The sequence below is a fragment of the Tursiops truncatus genome, chromosome 3, assembly GCF_011762595.2.
Source record: "Tursiops truncatus isolate mTurTru1 chromosome 3, mTurTru1.mat.Y, whole genome shotgun sequence".
Taxonomy (NCBI): domain Eukaryota; kingdom Metazoa; phylum Chordata; class Mammalia; order Artiodactyla; family Delphinidae; genus Tursiops; species Tursiops truncatus.
Window position 1 is genome coordinate 122,212,644 of NC_047036.1, and position 17,308 is coordinate 122,229,951.

Below are 17,308 nucleotides of genomic sequence, written 5' to 3' on the forward strand. Positions count from 1 at the left end.
CACACACACACAAGCACACAAGTAGCAGATATAAAAAACACAGAAGGGCTTCCCTGGTGGCGCAGTGGTTGAGACTCCGCCTGTCGATGCAGGGGACACGGGTTTGTGCCCCAGTCCAGGAAGATCCCACATGCCGCGGAGCGGCTGGGCCTGTGAGCCATGGCCACTGAGCCTGCGTGTCCGGAGCCTGTGCTCCACAATGGGAGAGGCTACAACAGTGAGAGGCCCGCGTACCACAAAAAAAAAAAAAAAAAAACAGTAAACAAACGAACAAAAACTCACAGGAAGAAAAAGGTGAGGGACTCCCCCAGATAGAAGAGCAAAAGAACTTTCAGAGTCTAAGAGATCCAATATCTGAATAATAAGAATTCAGAGAGCAAAAATAAAGAATGGAAAGGGATAAAATAATTAAACAAAAAAGTCAAGAAATTTTCCCAAAATTGGAGAACATAAGTTTCCAGATTGAAGGAGCCCAGCATACAGCCAGAAGAATGAATGAAAACTGACCTACACCAAAATAAATCTTCATGAAATTTCAAAATACTGGAAGAAAAGAGAAGATTCTATAAGCTTTGGCATGGTGGGGGGCAGTGCAGGGAACAGTGGAGACACAGGTCACTTATAAAAGATCCATTATTACCAGAATGGTTTCGGACTTCTCAACAGCATCACTGAACCAGAACACCATGGGTAATGGCCTTCAAATTTTTAAGGGAAAATTATTTCCAACCCAGAATCCTACACCCAGGCATTCAAGTATGAGGACAGAATAAAGATACTTCAGACATGGAAGGTCACAAAAATTTACCTTCCAGGCACTGTTTTTCAGGAACACTACTAGAGGCAGAGCATCACCAAAACAAGAAAGTAAATAAGAAAGAAGAAGCCATGGGAGCAAGGAAACAGCAGATCCAACTCAAGAGAAGCAAAGGAAATCCTAAGTAATGGTGGAGGAACATCCCAGATGACATCTGTGCACACCTACAGTAAGCAAACGCTGTGGATAATTACAACAGGCCAGAAGGCTCTAGGAGAACGTTCTCTAAGATGTAAACAACAGCATACTCATGTGTTTGAAGGTACTGAGAGGAGAAATAAACAGTTGGGACAGAGTTTGGGGATGAAGTATTGATAACTGTATTTAAAAGTAAGAAAAGTGGGGGGAAAAAAAGGGCAGTTATTAACTCTAGGGAAAACCAAAAGCTAGGGAAGAGAAGTTCTCATCGTATACTACATTATGGATCAGCCATGTCTCAAAAACGTACACTGACTACTGCTCTAACATAAATTATAACATACCTATACTAGGAAGATGGGGGGTGGAGAAGTGTATACAAAAGCGAGGTTAGAGAGGAAGCCACAGGTTGGAGAAGAGTTAAATCTTGATCTTCCACAGTAGGAAGTCTATGGCTGATGGCTAAAATTGAAAAATTTTTAAATTACACTACAAGTATTTAGATTAGAGATCTATAAGAGAGGCAGAGGTCAATACTAAAAGAAATAACTAAAAGAGATGCAAGTAAGCCTGTCCAAGGAAGAGAAATTAAAGAGAATGTGGAAGGATGGAGAGGAAATTGCTGCTTTTTTTATTTTAATAAGACTTACAGATCATTGTCTCTCTGTATTATGGGTATACACAACTGTCAAAAATAAAAATTCAATTTCAAAAGTTAAGTAACTCAACAGAAAAAAGTTACAACAAAAATGAAGAGGGGGAAAAAGGATTAAAGTATAAAGTACTACATAAAGAACTGTCAACTACCAGTACCTCGAATGGTTACTGCCAGGAAGCATCACTAAAATTCTCTGGGCGTGATTTGTACATGCCAACTTTAGAACACTATCTTCATCAACATTACAGGTGGGATGTTCAAGTTAAATGAACTGTTAAATAGGTCTCCAGTTTTATATATAAATAAAATTATACCTTTAATATAGCTCCAGGTTCTACTACAGAACTCACTGCTAAGTAACACTGTAAAGTCTATTAACTGAAAGCTCTTCTCCTAAAACAGCGTTCAGAGGATAGCCTATTACATACAGTGTCAATCATCTTGTTTTTAATAGTCTTCTTTACATCTTGGACCTTCTGTCCCTTAAATCCATCCACCAACATTACCTAAAAGGATGAGAAGTAGGGAAAAAGCACATAAAATTAAAATTTGCTTTGGGTGCCCCCCCTAGAACTTTCCCTAACTAAATTTACTTGCACACACAACCAAAATATTTTTAGTGTGAAATTTATCACATTTAGAACCATAAATTTTTATTTTGGCACAGCTTGGACAGCTAATATTTACAACACACTTGTTTTTCTTTCAGTATAACTAGGATAAGTATTATGAACACGATTAGAAAGAAATGCTCACTTCCTTCCCACTTCTCAGGTTTCCATGTGAAGAGAATTCCTCTACCCTAACTCACATCATTCCTGAAGGCTTTAGGAGAAGGAACTGAGCAAATGCAGCTCGGCCCCACTTAGGCTTCTCTTTACAACTCCGCCTGTTGCCAGCAAGCATTCTCCTTTGCTTGCCCATGTGATAAACTTGGCTCTTAGAGGAAGGCCTACTGTTTTTCAACTCTGTCTTTTACGTAGCGGGGAGACTTAATTCTAGGGCAAAGTAATGACTTGCCCATTGGTGTCACAGAGCAAAGCCACAATCCCCTTCCAGCTGATACTCTGACCTCCATCTATCTGACTCCTGTTGACTCTCTCAAATAGTTTCTTTCTTTTTTTTTTTTTTTGCCACACTGCACGGCATATGGGATTGGGATTTTAGTTCCCTGACCAGGGACTGAAATTGGGCCCTCAGCAATGAGTGCAGAGTCCTAACCACTGGACCGCCAGGGCATTCTTAATAGTTTCTATCTTAAGTGGAAAAGACACATGTTCTTTTTTCTGCCCCAGTTCTCTAACGTACCAAGATGCTTCATATCTACTTAATCCATCATTATGAAATTATAGTTATAGATCATTATGGCACAGGGGCTAAAAGCACAAATCTTAGAGCCAAGATGCCTAGTTTGAGTCCCAGTTCTGCCTCTGCCTGGCTGTCTGGCTGATCTTAGGTAAATTACTTAATCTCTTAGTGCCTCAATTTCCTCACCTATAAATTGGGAATAAGTGGCACTTCACAAGGTTATTTTGAGATATAAGTAAGTTAATATATAAATGCTCTATAAGTGTTGGCTTTTACTGTCATCCAAAACGTGTAAGTTACTTTTAAAAAGGACGTACAACCAATTCTTGGTTATCCAGAGAAATGAAAGTAAAGGTAAAAATAAAGAACATTCTCACTTACAGCCTTAAAAATCTTCATTTCAACCTCAAGTCACTAGCAACTTGATTGAGTTTTTACTTTCTCTAGCCTCATCATCTTTCCATGGAAATGTAAGCCATGTTAACATATGCACAATTGAGGAGAAAAGAGAGGTTCACAACTTGTCTGTTTTGCTAACATGGCATGGAATAGGCATTAACAAGTAAATTAATGAACTGAATGAAACTGCTTATTTAAAATATGAACTCCACAATTAAGAGAGCAAAAGAAGGGACCAGGTATGGTCCATGCAATAAACTTTTGGAATTTATTGTAAAATAATATGAACTAACTTTATCTTCTCAAGAAATTCACTCAGAGATTAGAGGGCACAAAAATGGAATTTCCGTAAATACTATTGGACCAAAACAGATTAAAAAAATAAATTTGGAAATAGAAGAACACAATCTTATAGTAATCCCTTCTCAAAACAGGATAGAGCTGAAACAATATTGAATTTTTCTATAGTTTTTTTCTAAACCACTAAGAAGAAAATCACAGAGCATGGAGTAAGTAAATCAAATAAAAATGATAACAAAATTATTACTTACACCATCATAAAAGCCTCTTAGGTATAATTTCTCCTTTGCTTCTGCAAGTTTTTCTCGGTCATTCTGGCTCTGAACTTTCAACTCATCACACATGGTTACAGCAGAAAGCTGTCCAAAACCTGGAATTTCAATGACTGGCACCTGCAAAAAAGAGCAATGTCAGAACTTATTCACATTGAATAAACACAAAAACAGCCCTAAAGGCATAGTCCTTTTGCCTCTACTGTCCAATGAAGTCACTTCAGATCTTATATATCACTAGGGCAGTGTCACACATTAGGGACTAACATCCAGATGTGAATGTGTCTTCCTACTCTCTATAGGAACCCCCCGCATTCTCTGCACCATCCCCCGCACTGTCCCTCCCTCACTACATACACAACTTCCCCAGCTCTCAACCCCACACTGGCACATAATTAATTAAATAACGTTGAAACTAGCAAAACGCTGTAAACAACTAAATCTATGGATGGTCTTATTTCTGGTTTATATTAAGTCTTCTGGATTCTTCATGAAAATTATTCACTAGTAATTTAATTTTTTTTTCTTCTGCAGATACTAATATGAAAACATAAACATTCATGAGTAATATGGCAAAATTTTGTATTTAGAAGCCTGGAAATTGGCCACACTAGAAAATAAGCTACTATAAAATTGGTAATGCTAAAAGGCTATTTGTTTGTTTCAGAATTACAGGTGCCAGGTGCTAAGAAAATGTCTATTGCTGGTTTTTCTTTTGCTCTTATCCACCACAGCAGATATCATGTTAAAGCAAACAAACTCTTAAACTCCCTCTTATTTCATACTCTACCAATTATGTAATTCTGTGACAAGTAAAGTGCTAGCTGCTCTTTGTTCTCTAATAAAGAAATGGATATTAATATTCTGAATCATCTATGTACTCACAGGCTCAAATGGCAAGACCATGTCATCTCTAATTCCATATTTTGCTCGTAAAGCCTACAAAAAAATTGGAAGTTAATATTAATGATCAATAGTTCACTGGTGCAATAAGTCCCCTACATACGAACGCGTTCCGTTCCCAGAACACATTCATAAGTCCAATTGGTTCATAAGTCCAATTTGTTCGTAAGTCCAACAAAATTACCCTAGGTACCCAACTAACACAATCAGCTATATAGTACTGTACTGTAACAGGTTTATAATACTTTTCACACAAATAATACATACAAGACGAACAAACACAAAAAATAAAGAAAATATTTTTAATCTTACAGTACAGTACCTTGAAAAGTATATTACAATAGTACTGTACAACAGCTGGCATACAGGGGCTGGCATCAAGTGAACAGGCAAGAAGAGTTACTGACTGGAGGAGAGACAGGAGGTGGGAGATGATAGAGCTGAAGGATCATCAGCAACAGGACACGGAGGGCAAGCTGCAAGTTCACTCATGCCTAACATGGATGGCACAGGTTCTGGTTCCTTGCTGGAACCAGATGCACATTCGCAGCTTTCAAAGTTCACAACCTGAAGGTTCGTATGTAGGGGACTTACTGTACAATCATTAAGAGAAGCACCCTCCAAACTTTTTTAAACTATTTTTGTTCTTCCCTCCACAGAGAGCAATTTTTTAATTTTACAAAATATCTCAAGAAAGGACGTATGATTTTAAAAAACTAAACAGTTTAAGTTAGAGTGAATGACTTAAATGATGAAACTGTACAGCCAAAAGCAAAAATGCACACACACACACACACACCCCACTTAAAATGAGGTTCATATTCCAGGTTGCAATGAAAATGTGAGTATCAGAAAATTTTTCTCAAACCTTTTTTCAAAAGTTTTACGAAATCCATCACATCAACAGGTTAAAAAAGAATAATCACACAATCGTATCAACAGATGAAAAAAAGTATTTGGCCAAATCCAATACCTATTCAAGATAAAAACTCTCAGTAAACTAGAATAGAAGCAGATTTTCTCAACTTGGTAAAGACTATGTATAAAAAACCTACAGCTAGGGAATTTCCTGGCGGTCCAGTGGTTAGGACTCCGTGCTTTCAATGCCAGGGGGCAGGGTTCAATCCCTGGTCGGGGAACTAAGATCCCACAAGCCACGCAGCGTGGCCAAAGAAAAAAACAAACAAACAAACAAAAAACCAACCTAAAGCTAAAATCATACTTGATGATTTTCAAAAAATTCAAAGCTTTCCCACTAAGATCAGACACAATATATATCCCCTCTCACTACTCCTTTTCAACATCATACTGAATGCTCTTGGTAATTAAATAAGGCAAGAAAAGAAAAGGTATACAGACTGCGAAGGAAGACAAAACTGTCATTGTTTGCAGATAGCATGATCACCTATGTAGAAAATCCAAAAGAATCAACAAAAAAAAACGTCCTAGAACTAACAGGCAATTATAGAAAGGTTGCAGGATACACGGCTAAAACACAAAATTCAATGGTGTTCCTATATACCAACAATTAACAAGTGGAACTTGAAATTAAAAACACAATACCATTTACATTAGTAACCCCCAAAATTAAATACAGTTGCCCCTTCAACAACATGGGGGTTAGTGGTGCCAACTACCCCAAGCAGTCAAAAATCTGCATATATCTTTACAGTCAGACCACTGTATCCGTGGTTCCACATCTGCAAATTCAATCAACCACAGATCACCTGGTACTGTAGTACATATTTATTGAAAAAAGACTTATAAATGGACCCGCACAGTTCAAACCTGTGTTGTTCAATTGCACTTAGGTACAAAACTAACAATGTAAATGCAAGATATGAGGAAAACTACAAAACTCTGATGAACAGCATCAAAGAAGAACTGAATAAATGGAGAGATATTCCATGTTCAAGGATTAGAAGACATAATGTTGTCAAGATGTCAGTTCTTTTCAACTTAACCAACAGATTCAATACACTCTCAATCAAAATTCTAACCAGTTACTTTATGGATATCAACAAACTGATTCCAAAGTTTACGTGGAGAGGAATAAGCCCCAGGATAGCCAACTCAATATAAAAGAAGAATAAAGTTAGAAGACTGACACTGTCTGACTTCAAGACTTACTTATAATAAAGTTATAATAACCAAGATAGTGTGGTGCTGGCAAAAGAACAGACAGATAGATCAATGGAACATAACAGAGAGCCCAGAAAGAGTCCCTCATAAATACAGTCAACTGATCTTTGACAAAGGAGCAAAGGCAATACAATGGAGCAAAGACAGTCTCTTCAACAAATGTTACTGGAACAACTGGACATCCACAAGCAAAAAAATGAATTTAGACACAGACCTGACACTCAACACAAAAATTAACTCAAAACAGATCATGAACCTAGATGTAAAACACAAAACTATAAAACTCCTAGAAGATAACACAGGAAAAAACCTAAATGTCCACGCATATGGTGATGCCTTTTTAGATACAACACCAAAGACATAATCTATGAAAGAAATCATTGATAAGCTGGACTTCATTAAAATTAAAAAGTTCTTCTCTGCAAAAGACAACATCAAGAGAATTGAAAGACAAACCACACACTGAGAAAAAATATTTTCAAAAAACACATCTGATAAAGGACTCTTAAATATACAAAGAACTCTTAAAACTCAACAATAAGAAAACAAACAACCTGATTTAAAAAATAAGGCTTCCGGGAGCAGGCTCTGGGGAAGGGGTGGCAGGCACCATGTTGGGCCCTGAAGGTGGCGAGGAGAAGCCCCTGAAGCACGCCAAGAAGCAAGCCAAGGAGATAGACAAGGAAGGTAAGGCATTCAAGCAGAAACAGAAGGAGGAGCAGAAGAAACTCAAGGAGCTAAAAGCGAAGGCCGCAGGGAAAGGCCCCCCTAGCCACAGGTGTTATTAAAAAATCTGGCAAAAAGTAAGCTGTTCCTTGTGTTTGAGGCAATGATGATCCTAATTCCATTCCTGTTTAAACATCTGGACTCCCTGCCATAGTATCTGTTGCCACTTATAGCTAGAATGAAGTGTTGTCTTGGAACCTATTGTACATTTAAGAATAAACTTTTGTTAAAAAAAAAAATCATACAGTGGCTCATCTTGTCTTTAGTTCTTCTCAGCCATTTCTACCTTAGCTATGAGACCTGCATAAACCCAGCCCAGAGAAGCCTGCCAAAATGTGTTCTTAAATCTTGGTTCTATCCTGAATTCTGTACCACCTGTAATTAAAACAACTCATTTAAAATAAATAAATAAATAAGCCAAAGACCTTAACAGACAAATCTCACCAAAGAAGATACACAGATGGCAAACAAGCATATGAAAAAACACTCCACAACATCCGCCATCAAGAAAATGCAAAATAAAACAATGAGATATAACTACACACCAATTACAATGGCCAAAATCTGGAAAACTGACAATACCAAATGCTGACAAGGATGTGGAGCAACAGGAACTCTCATACATTGCTGGTAAGAATGCAAAATGGTACAGCCACTTTGGAAGACAGTTTGGTGGTTTCTTACAAAATTACACATACTTTCACCATATGATACAGCAATCGCACTCCTTGGTATTTACGCAAAAGAGTTGTCTATACAATATCTTGCACACGGATGTTTACAGCAGCTTTACTCATAACTGCCAACACTTGTTAGCAACCAAGATGTTCTTCATCAGGTGAATGAATAAATGTACATCCAGACAACAGAATATTATTAGTGCTAAAAAGAAATATGCTATCAAGCTATGAAAAGACATGAGAAACCTTAAATACATATTGCTAATTGAAAGAAAATCTAAGAAGGCTACATACTGTATGATTCCAACTATATGACTTTCTGGAAAGGTAAAATTACAGTGACAATTAAAAAGATCAGTGGGGGGCTTCCCTGGTGGCACAGTGGTTGAGAGTCCGCCTGCCAACACAGGGGACACGGTTTCGTGCCCCAGTCCGGAAGGATCCCACGTGCCACAGAGCGGCTGGGCCTGTGAGCCATGGCCGCTGAGCCTGTGCGTCCGGAGCCTGTGCTCTGCAACGGGAGAGGCCACAATGGTGACAGGCCCGTGTATCGCAAAAAAAAAAAAAAGATCAGTGGGGACTTCCCTGGTGGTCCAGTGGTTAAGACTCCACACTCCCAATGCAGGGGGCCAGGGTTTGATCCCTGGTCAGGGAACTAGATCCCACATGCTGCAATGAAGATCACACGTGTCCTAACTAAGACCCAGAGGGAGGGAGGGAGGGAAGGAGGGAAGGAGGGAGGAAGGGAGGAAGGGAGGAAGGGAAGAAGGAAGGGAGGAAGGAAGGAAGGAAGGAAGGAAGGAAGGAAGAAAGGAAGGGAGGGATCAGTGGTTGCCAGGGGTGGGAGGGAGGAGAGACGAACAAAAAGAGCACAGAGGATTTTTTTTTTTTTTTTTTTTCCAGTACGCGGTCCTCTCACTGTTGTGGCCTCTCCCACTGCAGCGCACAGGCTCCGGACGCACAGGCTCAGCGGCCCAGCCGCTCCACGGCATGTGGGATCTTCCCGAACCGGGGCACGATCCCATGACCCCTGCATCGGCAGGCGGACTCTCAACCACTGCGCCACCAGGGAAGCCCGAGCACAGAGGATTTTTAAGGCAGTGAAAATCCTGTGTATTATAATGATGGACACATGTTATTATACATTCGTCCAAATCCACAGAATGTACAACACCAAGAGTGAACCCTAAGGTAAACTACGGACTTTGGGTGATTATGATGTGTCAATGTAGGTTCATCTTCAGTAAAAAAAAAAAAAGTACCACTCTGGTGAGTGATACTAATAATGGGGGAGGCTATGCAGGTGTTGAAGCAGGGGGTATATGGGAAATCTCTGTACCTTCCTCTCGATTTTTATTATGAACCTAAAACTGCTCTCAAAAAATAAGTCTTAAAGATTCTATGGGGGGCTTCCCTGGTGGCGCAGTGGTTGAGAGTCTGCCTGCCGATGCAGGGGACACGGGTTCGTGCCCCGGTCTGGGAAGATCCCACATGCCACGGAGCGGCTAGGCCCGTGAGCCATGGCTGCTGAGCCTGCGCGTCCGGAGCCTGTGCTCCGCAATGGGAGAGGCCACAACAGTGAGAGGCCCACGTACCGCAAAAAAAAAAAAAAGAAAAAAGATTCTATGGGGACTTCCCTGGCGGTCCAGTGGTTAAGACTCCACGCTTACACTGCAGTGGGGCGTGGGTTCTATCCTTGGTCAGGGAACTAAGATCCCACATGCCACACAGCACAGCCAAAAAAAAAAAAAAAAAAGATTCTATAAATTTTACATCGATATTTAAAATTCAAATCATAGAAAAACATATAAATATCAAGAAACAGGTTAAAGGTAGCATTTCAAAGATACATGCAAAGCTTTTTAGCCTAATCCAATAATTAGTTCAGTGGTACCTAACCAATGAGATGATGAAGAGGAAATAGGAACATGAAACACAGATACTCACTTGCTTTTTCTTCAAGTCTCTGAAGGCAGCAAAATCATCGGGGGAGTCAGAAGGAACACTTGTGACCACACCAGTACCTTATAAAAGAAACTGTAGAATTAACTAATATAACCAGAATGTGTTTCGCAAAGAATTTCTAGAAAGAAATAAACTCTTTACCTTTATCCTCCTTGATGGTGAGCATTGGGAGAACATAGATCACCTTATAGGATGTTAAAGGCGCAGAAAGTGATGCACCAAGAATATCCTATGTAAGAAAAAGATCAGCATAAAACAGAAGTAACTTATTCTAATCATTAAAATTTAAAACAATGTTAACATTTTAAGCCCTGAGAAGCTAATAATCAACAGCACTCATTCTTTTATACCTACTAGACTAAAAATAATTGAAAATAATTATAATACCCAAATCTTGCAAGGTTGTGAGGAAATTAGTACACTTATACATTGCTTGAGGAAAACAATATAGGAATCCAACTTGGACCCAGCAATCCAATCCTAGGAATCTACCTCACAGGAAAAAGAATTGTTTTTTCTTTGAGAATCTCCCCAATGCTGTGTTAACTACATTAGCAAAACCTGGAAACAACTAAAACTTTAAATGATAATAAAATCACTTAATAAAATATGAAACATCAACAAGATAGAATACTGTATCTCTATTTTAAATGATAATTAGGAAGACAAACTGAATTAAAAAGATGTATCTTAAAAGAAAAAATCAGAAGGTCGGATAATACTGGACCCATATTCTCATATATCAACAAACAGCTTGCGGGGCTTCCCCAGCAGTCCAGTGGTTAAGACTCCACACTTCCAATGCAGGGAGCTGAGGTTCAATCCCTGGTCAGGGAACTAAGATCCCACATGCCGCTCGGCACAGCCAAAAAAAAAAAAAACAAAACAAAACACACAAACAGGTTGCAGCTGCTTGTTTACCTAAGGAATGCACTTTTCAATTCCATATAGTTCCCACCCTTCCACTTTATTAATATACATAAGCTGCTTATGGAATTTATAGTCATATAGGATAAAGGCTAAATATAATAATAGCCTTAAAGGTTGAAAGCTATTTTTAAATTTATACCACCCATTTTCCTCATTCCAGAATCTGTTCAAATTAACATGGAAAAAAGTTGCATTTAAGAACAGGAAAAAAACACACCAAAAATATACACATTTATGACTTAACACATTTGACTGTAACGTATACCTCAATTAAAAGGTTTTTTTACATGTTTTCTCAAGCTTCATTTTTGACATTTTCCTCTAAATTCATGCACTAAAATAAAGTCTGTTACCCAACTTACCTCTCCCATTAACTCTTTAACAACAGGCACCACTCCGTTGTCCTTGGTAAAGCCCTGGTATGACATATTCCTTGCGGCTCTTTGGGTGCAGATGAATATATCTCCATTCACTGTCTCAAATCCAATGTACTTCATATGAGGGCAAACCCAACAGTTTGTCTGTCCAAACATGGTCTCAGGTCTGAGAGTAGCAGCTACCAAGAAGATATTTTTCCCTTTCAAGCCACTAGGAAGAAAAAATATACATTTATGCAAAAAACATTATGGATTCCATCACAACTATCTGATATTTCAAAAAGATGAAGCAGGGCTTCCCTGGTGGCGCAGTGGTTGAGAGTCTGCCTGCCGATGCAGGGGACACGGGTTCGTGCCTCGGTCCAGGAAGATCCCACATGCCGCGGAGAAGCTGGGCCCGTGAGCCATGGCCACTGAGCCTGCGCATCCGGAGCCTGTGCTCCACAACGGGAGAGGCCACAGCAGTTAAGAGGCCCGCGTACGGCAAAAAAAAAAAAAAAAAAAAAAAAAGATGAAGCAACAATTCTTCTACCTATTAAGGTAGGTAGCAAACCTACCTTAATTTGGATGGGTATGGCTCAAGCACTTTCAACTTGATTAAAGTATATTCCTGAGGTCCAACACCCTAAACAAAATAAAACAAAAATTCAAGGGAGAAAGAAAGGCTTGGATTACACCTACTAATCTATGTGACAGATCTGATTCAAATTTCTAAGATGGGTTCCTGCATTGTTAGAATAATTCTTTCTTCCAATGAAGAGACTGCCAGTGGTGTGCTGACCACATGGAAGCCTAATGTGTAAAAATGACTTGAAGACCACCATCCCACCCCACACCAGACCAAAACCGATCAAGGAGGCCCAGACTGTACTAAGTAAGATTTGCTAAGAGCTCCCTTGAGAGGGAAGAACAGCGGGAAAAAAAAATGAAGTGACTTGGATTAATCAGCCAAAATAGTGTTTGCCAAAATGGGAGTTAGAAGATACAACCAACATCAATCCTACAGAGCAGTCATCACAGACATACACTGGACCAGGGGTCAGATGATGTGCATTCAAAACCTAGCTTGGGCCCTCAGTTGTGGCTTGACCCAAGGAGTCACAATCACTCTGAGCCTTCTTTTCCTCATCTGTAAAATAACTGTGCTGTGACTCATACAGGACTGTCCTGAGGAAAACCTAAGATAATGATAGGAAAATGCTGTGAAAAACTATGATGTACTATTGAAATTTAGGATACTGCTACCACTGACTATATTAAAACTTAGCATAGTAAACTGGGCCTCTGAAGGCCCTCAAATCTTTCAAAATTTTGATTAACACTCATTTCTGTCAAATAAGTTACATCATAATTGAAGGCTGATTTTGAAAGGTAGTTGCTAGACTACAAACGTGTTCAAAGGTGGTAACAAAGAATGACACACTCATAGGGACTGCAAAGTTCAGATCCTGGCATTGCTGTTGATTTACTGTGCCAAGGCTTTAGGCAAATGACTTACCCTTACTTCATTCAAGTATTACAAGGAATAATGTCACGAATGTGTCCTACAGGAATGTAGAATGAACTGATGTCATGCATGGCTGGAAGTACTTTGGAAATAAGTAAGTAGGCATGTGACCAAAGCAAGTATAAATGGAATCTGCGTACATCAGTTAACCACATATCTCATTACCTTTCCTCATGCTCTCCTTTTAGAGCAGTGCACTCTCCAAGCAGTTCTTCTCAAACATTAGCAGGCATATGAATCACGCTGAGAACACGTTAAGACAGGTTCCTAGGCCCCACCCCCAGAGCTTCTGATTCAGCAATTTGGGAGTGAGGTTCAAGAATCTGCTTTTCTAGGATTTCTCAGGCAGTCCAGTGGTTAGGACTCTGCGCTTTCTCTACCAAGTTGCCTGGCTTCGATCCCTGGTCGGGGAATCCCACAAGCCAGGCACAGCAGCCAAAGAAACAAAACAAAAACAAAAAACAGACGAACAAACAAAAATGTGCTTTTCTAACACAAGCTGATGCAGCTGAACCTAGTGCTACTCTTGGAGTAGCAAGGTCCTTGACAAGATACAGGTACCTATGATGACATTCTGCCTCTGGCTTAACAGCCACCAGAGTATCATGACTATACACCTCAGCACTGAAATAAAGTGATTTTTAGATTTCTAATCTATTTCTTAAACTCTATGCCCACATTAAGAATTATTACAATAGGGACTTCCCTGGTGGCACACTGGTTAAGAATCCGCCAGCCAATGAAGGGGACACGGGTTCAAGCCCTGCTCTGGGAAGATCCCACATGCCGCAGAGCAACTAAGCCCATGTGCCACAACTATTGAACCCGCGTGTCAAACTACTGAAGCCTGAGCGCCTAGAGCTCACACACCTAGAGCCCATGCTCCACAACAAAGAGAAGCCATCGCAATGAGAAGCCTAAACACCACAACAAAGAGTAGCATCCACTTGCCACAATTAGAGAAAAGCCCACATGCAGCAACAAATACCCAACACAGCCAAAAATAATCAAACAAGTAAATTTATTAAAAAAAAGAATTATTACAATACCTACTCTATGGCACAAATAATTACCTCTCCAGTTTGTCTGTCATGATCCATACAAGGCTGTCCATCTTTTGGAGAATAAATGGTATACCTAAAAAATAAGTAAGTGACAAATATTATTATAACATACAAGTTTTATCCTAACATATTTGCCAGTGTTGCACCTAACCATCACAATATTTCTTCTAACTAAAACTTCTAACTGAGCAAATGTCTACATCATTTTTATGCTTTTATGGTGAGTTCTACTGCCAACACAGTTATTTAATGAAAGCTTTCTGCCTTCATCAAAGGTAATACCACTGAAAAATATTCACTGATCTTGGCTTTATGGTATGAAACAGAAGACTGTAAAATATAAATTTGCCTTTAAAATGAAAATAGCATAAGGTAGACAGCAGAAGAAGAACTACAATCCTGCAGCCTGTGGAACAAAAACCACATTCACAGAAAGACAGACAAGATGAAAAGGCAGAGGGCTATGTACCAGATGAAGGAACAAGATAAAACCCCAGAAAAACAACTAAATGAAGTGGACATAGGCAACCTTCCAGAAAGAGAATTCAGAAAAATGACAGTGAAGATGATCCAGGACCTCGGAAAAAGAATGGAGGCAAAGATCGAGACGATGCAAGAAATGTTTAACAAAGACCTAGAAGAATTAAAGAACAAACAAACAGAGATGAACAATACAATAAATGAAATGAAAACTACACTAGAAGGAATCAATAGCAGAATAACTGAGGCAGAACGGATAAGTGACCTGGAAGACAGAATGGTGGAATTCACTATTGCGGAACAGAATAAAGAAAAAAGAATGAAAAGAAATGAAGACAGTCTAAGAGACCCTGAGATAACATTAAACGCAACAACATTCGCATTATAGGGGTCCCAGAAGGAGAAGAGAGAGAGAAAGGACCTGAGAAAATACTGGAAGAGATTACAGTCAAAAACTTCCCTAACATGAGTAAGGAAAGAGCCACCCAAGGCCAGGAAGCGCAGAAAGTCCCATACAGGATAAACCCAAGGAGAAACACGCCGAGACACACAGTAATCAAACTGGCAAAAATTAAAGACAAAGAAAAATGATTGAAAGCAGCAAGAGAAAAACAACAAATAACATACAAGGGAACTCCCATAAGGTTTACAACTGATTTCTCAGCAGAAACTCTACAAGCCAGAAGGGAGTGGCATGATATACTTAAAGTGATGAAAGGGAAGAACCTACAACCAAGATTACTCTCCCCTGCAAGGATCTCATTCAGATTCGATGGAGAAATCAAAAGCTTTACAGACAAGCAGAAGCTAAGAGAATTCAGCACCACCAAACGAGCTCTACAACAACGCTAAAGGAACTTCACTAAGTGGGAAACACAAGAGAAGAAAAGGACCAACAAAAACAAACCCAAAACAATTAAGAAAATGGTCATAGGAACATACATATCGATAATTACCTTAAACGTGAATGGATTAAATGCTCCAACCAAAAGACACAGGCATAAAGGGAACCTACCTCAACATAATAAAGGCCATATACGACAAACCCACAGCCAACATCATTCTCAATGGTGAAAAACTCAAAGCATTTCCTCTAAGATCAGGAACGAGACAAGGATGTCCACTCTCACCACTATTATTCAACATAGTTTTGGACGTCCTAGCCACGGCAATCAGAGAAGAAAAAGAAATAAAAGGAATACAAATTGGAAAAGAAGAAGTAAAACTGTCATTGTTTGCAGATGACATGATACTACACATAGAGAATCCTAAAGATGCCACCAGAAAACTACTAGAGCTAATCAATGAATTTGGTAAAGTTGCAGGATACAATATTAATACACAGAAATCTCTTGCATTCCTATACACTAATGATGAAAAATCTGAAAGAGAAATTAAGGAAACGCTCCCATTTACCATTGCAACAAAAAGAATACAATACCTAGGAATAAACCTACCTACGGAGACAAAAGACCTGTATGCAGAAATCTATAAGATACTGATGAAAGAAATTAAAGAGGATACCAACTGATGGAGAGATAGACCATGTTCTTGGATTGGATGAATCAATACTGTGAAAATGACTATACTACCCAAAGCAATCTACAGATTCAATGCAATTCCTATTAAATTACCAATGGCATTTTTTACAGAACTAGAACAAAAAACCTTAAAATTTGTATGGAGACACAAAAGACCCCGAGTAGCCAAAGCAGTCTTGAGAGAAATAAAGGGAGCTGGAGGAATCAGACCCCCTGACTTCAGACTATACTACAAAGCTACAGTAATCAAGACAATATGGTACTGGTACAAAAACAGAAACACAGATCAATGGAACAAGATAGAAAGCCCAGAGATAAACCCACGTACCTATGGTCAACTAATCTCTGACAAAGAAGGCAAGGATATACAATGGAGAAAAGACAGTCTCTTCAATAAGTGATGCTGGGAAAACTGGACAGCTGCATGTAAAAGAATGAAATTAGAACACTCCTTAACACCATACACAAAAATAAACTCAAAATGGATTCGAGACCTAAATGTAAGACTGGACACTATAAAACTCTTAGAGGAAAACGTAGGCAGAACACTCTTTGACATAAATCACAGCAAGATCTTTTTTGATCCACCTCCTAGAGTAATGGAAATAAAAACAAAAATAAACATATAGGACCTAATGAAACTTCAAAGCTTTTGCACAGCAAAGCAAACCATAAACAAGACGAAAAGACAACCCTCAGAATGGGAGAAAATATTTGCAAACGTATCAATGGACAAAGGATTAATCTCCAAAATATATAAATAGCTCATGCAGCTCAATATTAAAGAAACAAACAACCCAATCCAAAAGTGGGTAGAAGACCTAAATAGACATTTCTCCAAAGAAGACATACAGATGGCCAAGAAGCACATGAAAAGCTGCTCAACATCACTAATTATTAGAAAAATGCAAATCAAAACTACAATGAGGTATCACCTCACACCAGTCAGAATGGGCATCATCAGAAAATCTACAAACAACAAATGCTGGAGAGGGTGTGGAGAAAAGAGAACCCTCTTGCACTGCTGGTGGGAATGTAAATTGATACAGCCACTATGGAGAACAGTAATGGAGCTTCCTTAAAAAACTAAAAATAGAATTA

At 39.0% G+C, this 17,308-nt stretch overlaps 1 protein-coding gene across 2 annotated transcripts in view; it reads right to left on the bottom strand.

Moving 5' to 3' along the window:
- The window catches only part of LARS1 (leucyl-tRNA synthetase 1), a 65,039-nt gene that overhangs the window by 31,930 nt on the left and 15,801 nt on the right, over positions 1–17,308 (bottom strand). For both annotated transcript variants that reach the window (XM_019924640.3, XM_073802661.1), the window contains exons 8-15: positions 14,196–14,259; positions 12,173–12,240; positions 11,601–11,826; positions 10,450–10,537; positions 10,291–10,367; positions 4,778–4,831; positions 3,872–4,012; positions 2,042–2,119 (exon numbers count right to left, since the gene is read on the bottom strand). In XM_019924640.3, the coding sequence (XP_019780199.1) occupies positions 2,042–2,119; positions 3,872–4,012; positions 4,778–4,831; positions 10,291–10,367; positions 10,450–10,537; positions 11,601–11,826; positions 12,173–12,240; positions 14,196–14,259 (796 nt within the window). The remainder of the gene's footprint in view (positions 1–2,041; positions 2,120–3,871; positions 4,013–4,777; positions 4,832–10,290; positions 10,368–10,449; positions 10,538–11,600; positions 11,827–12,172; positions 12,241–14,195; positions 14,260–17,308) is intronic.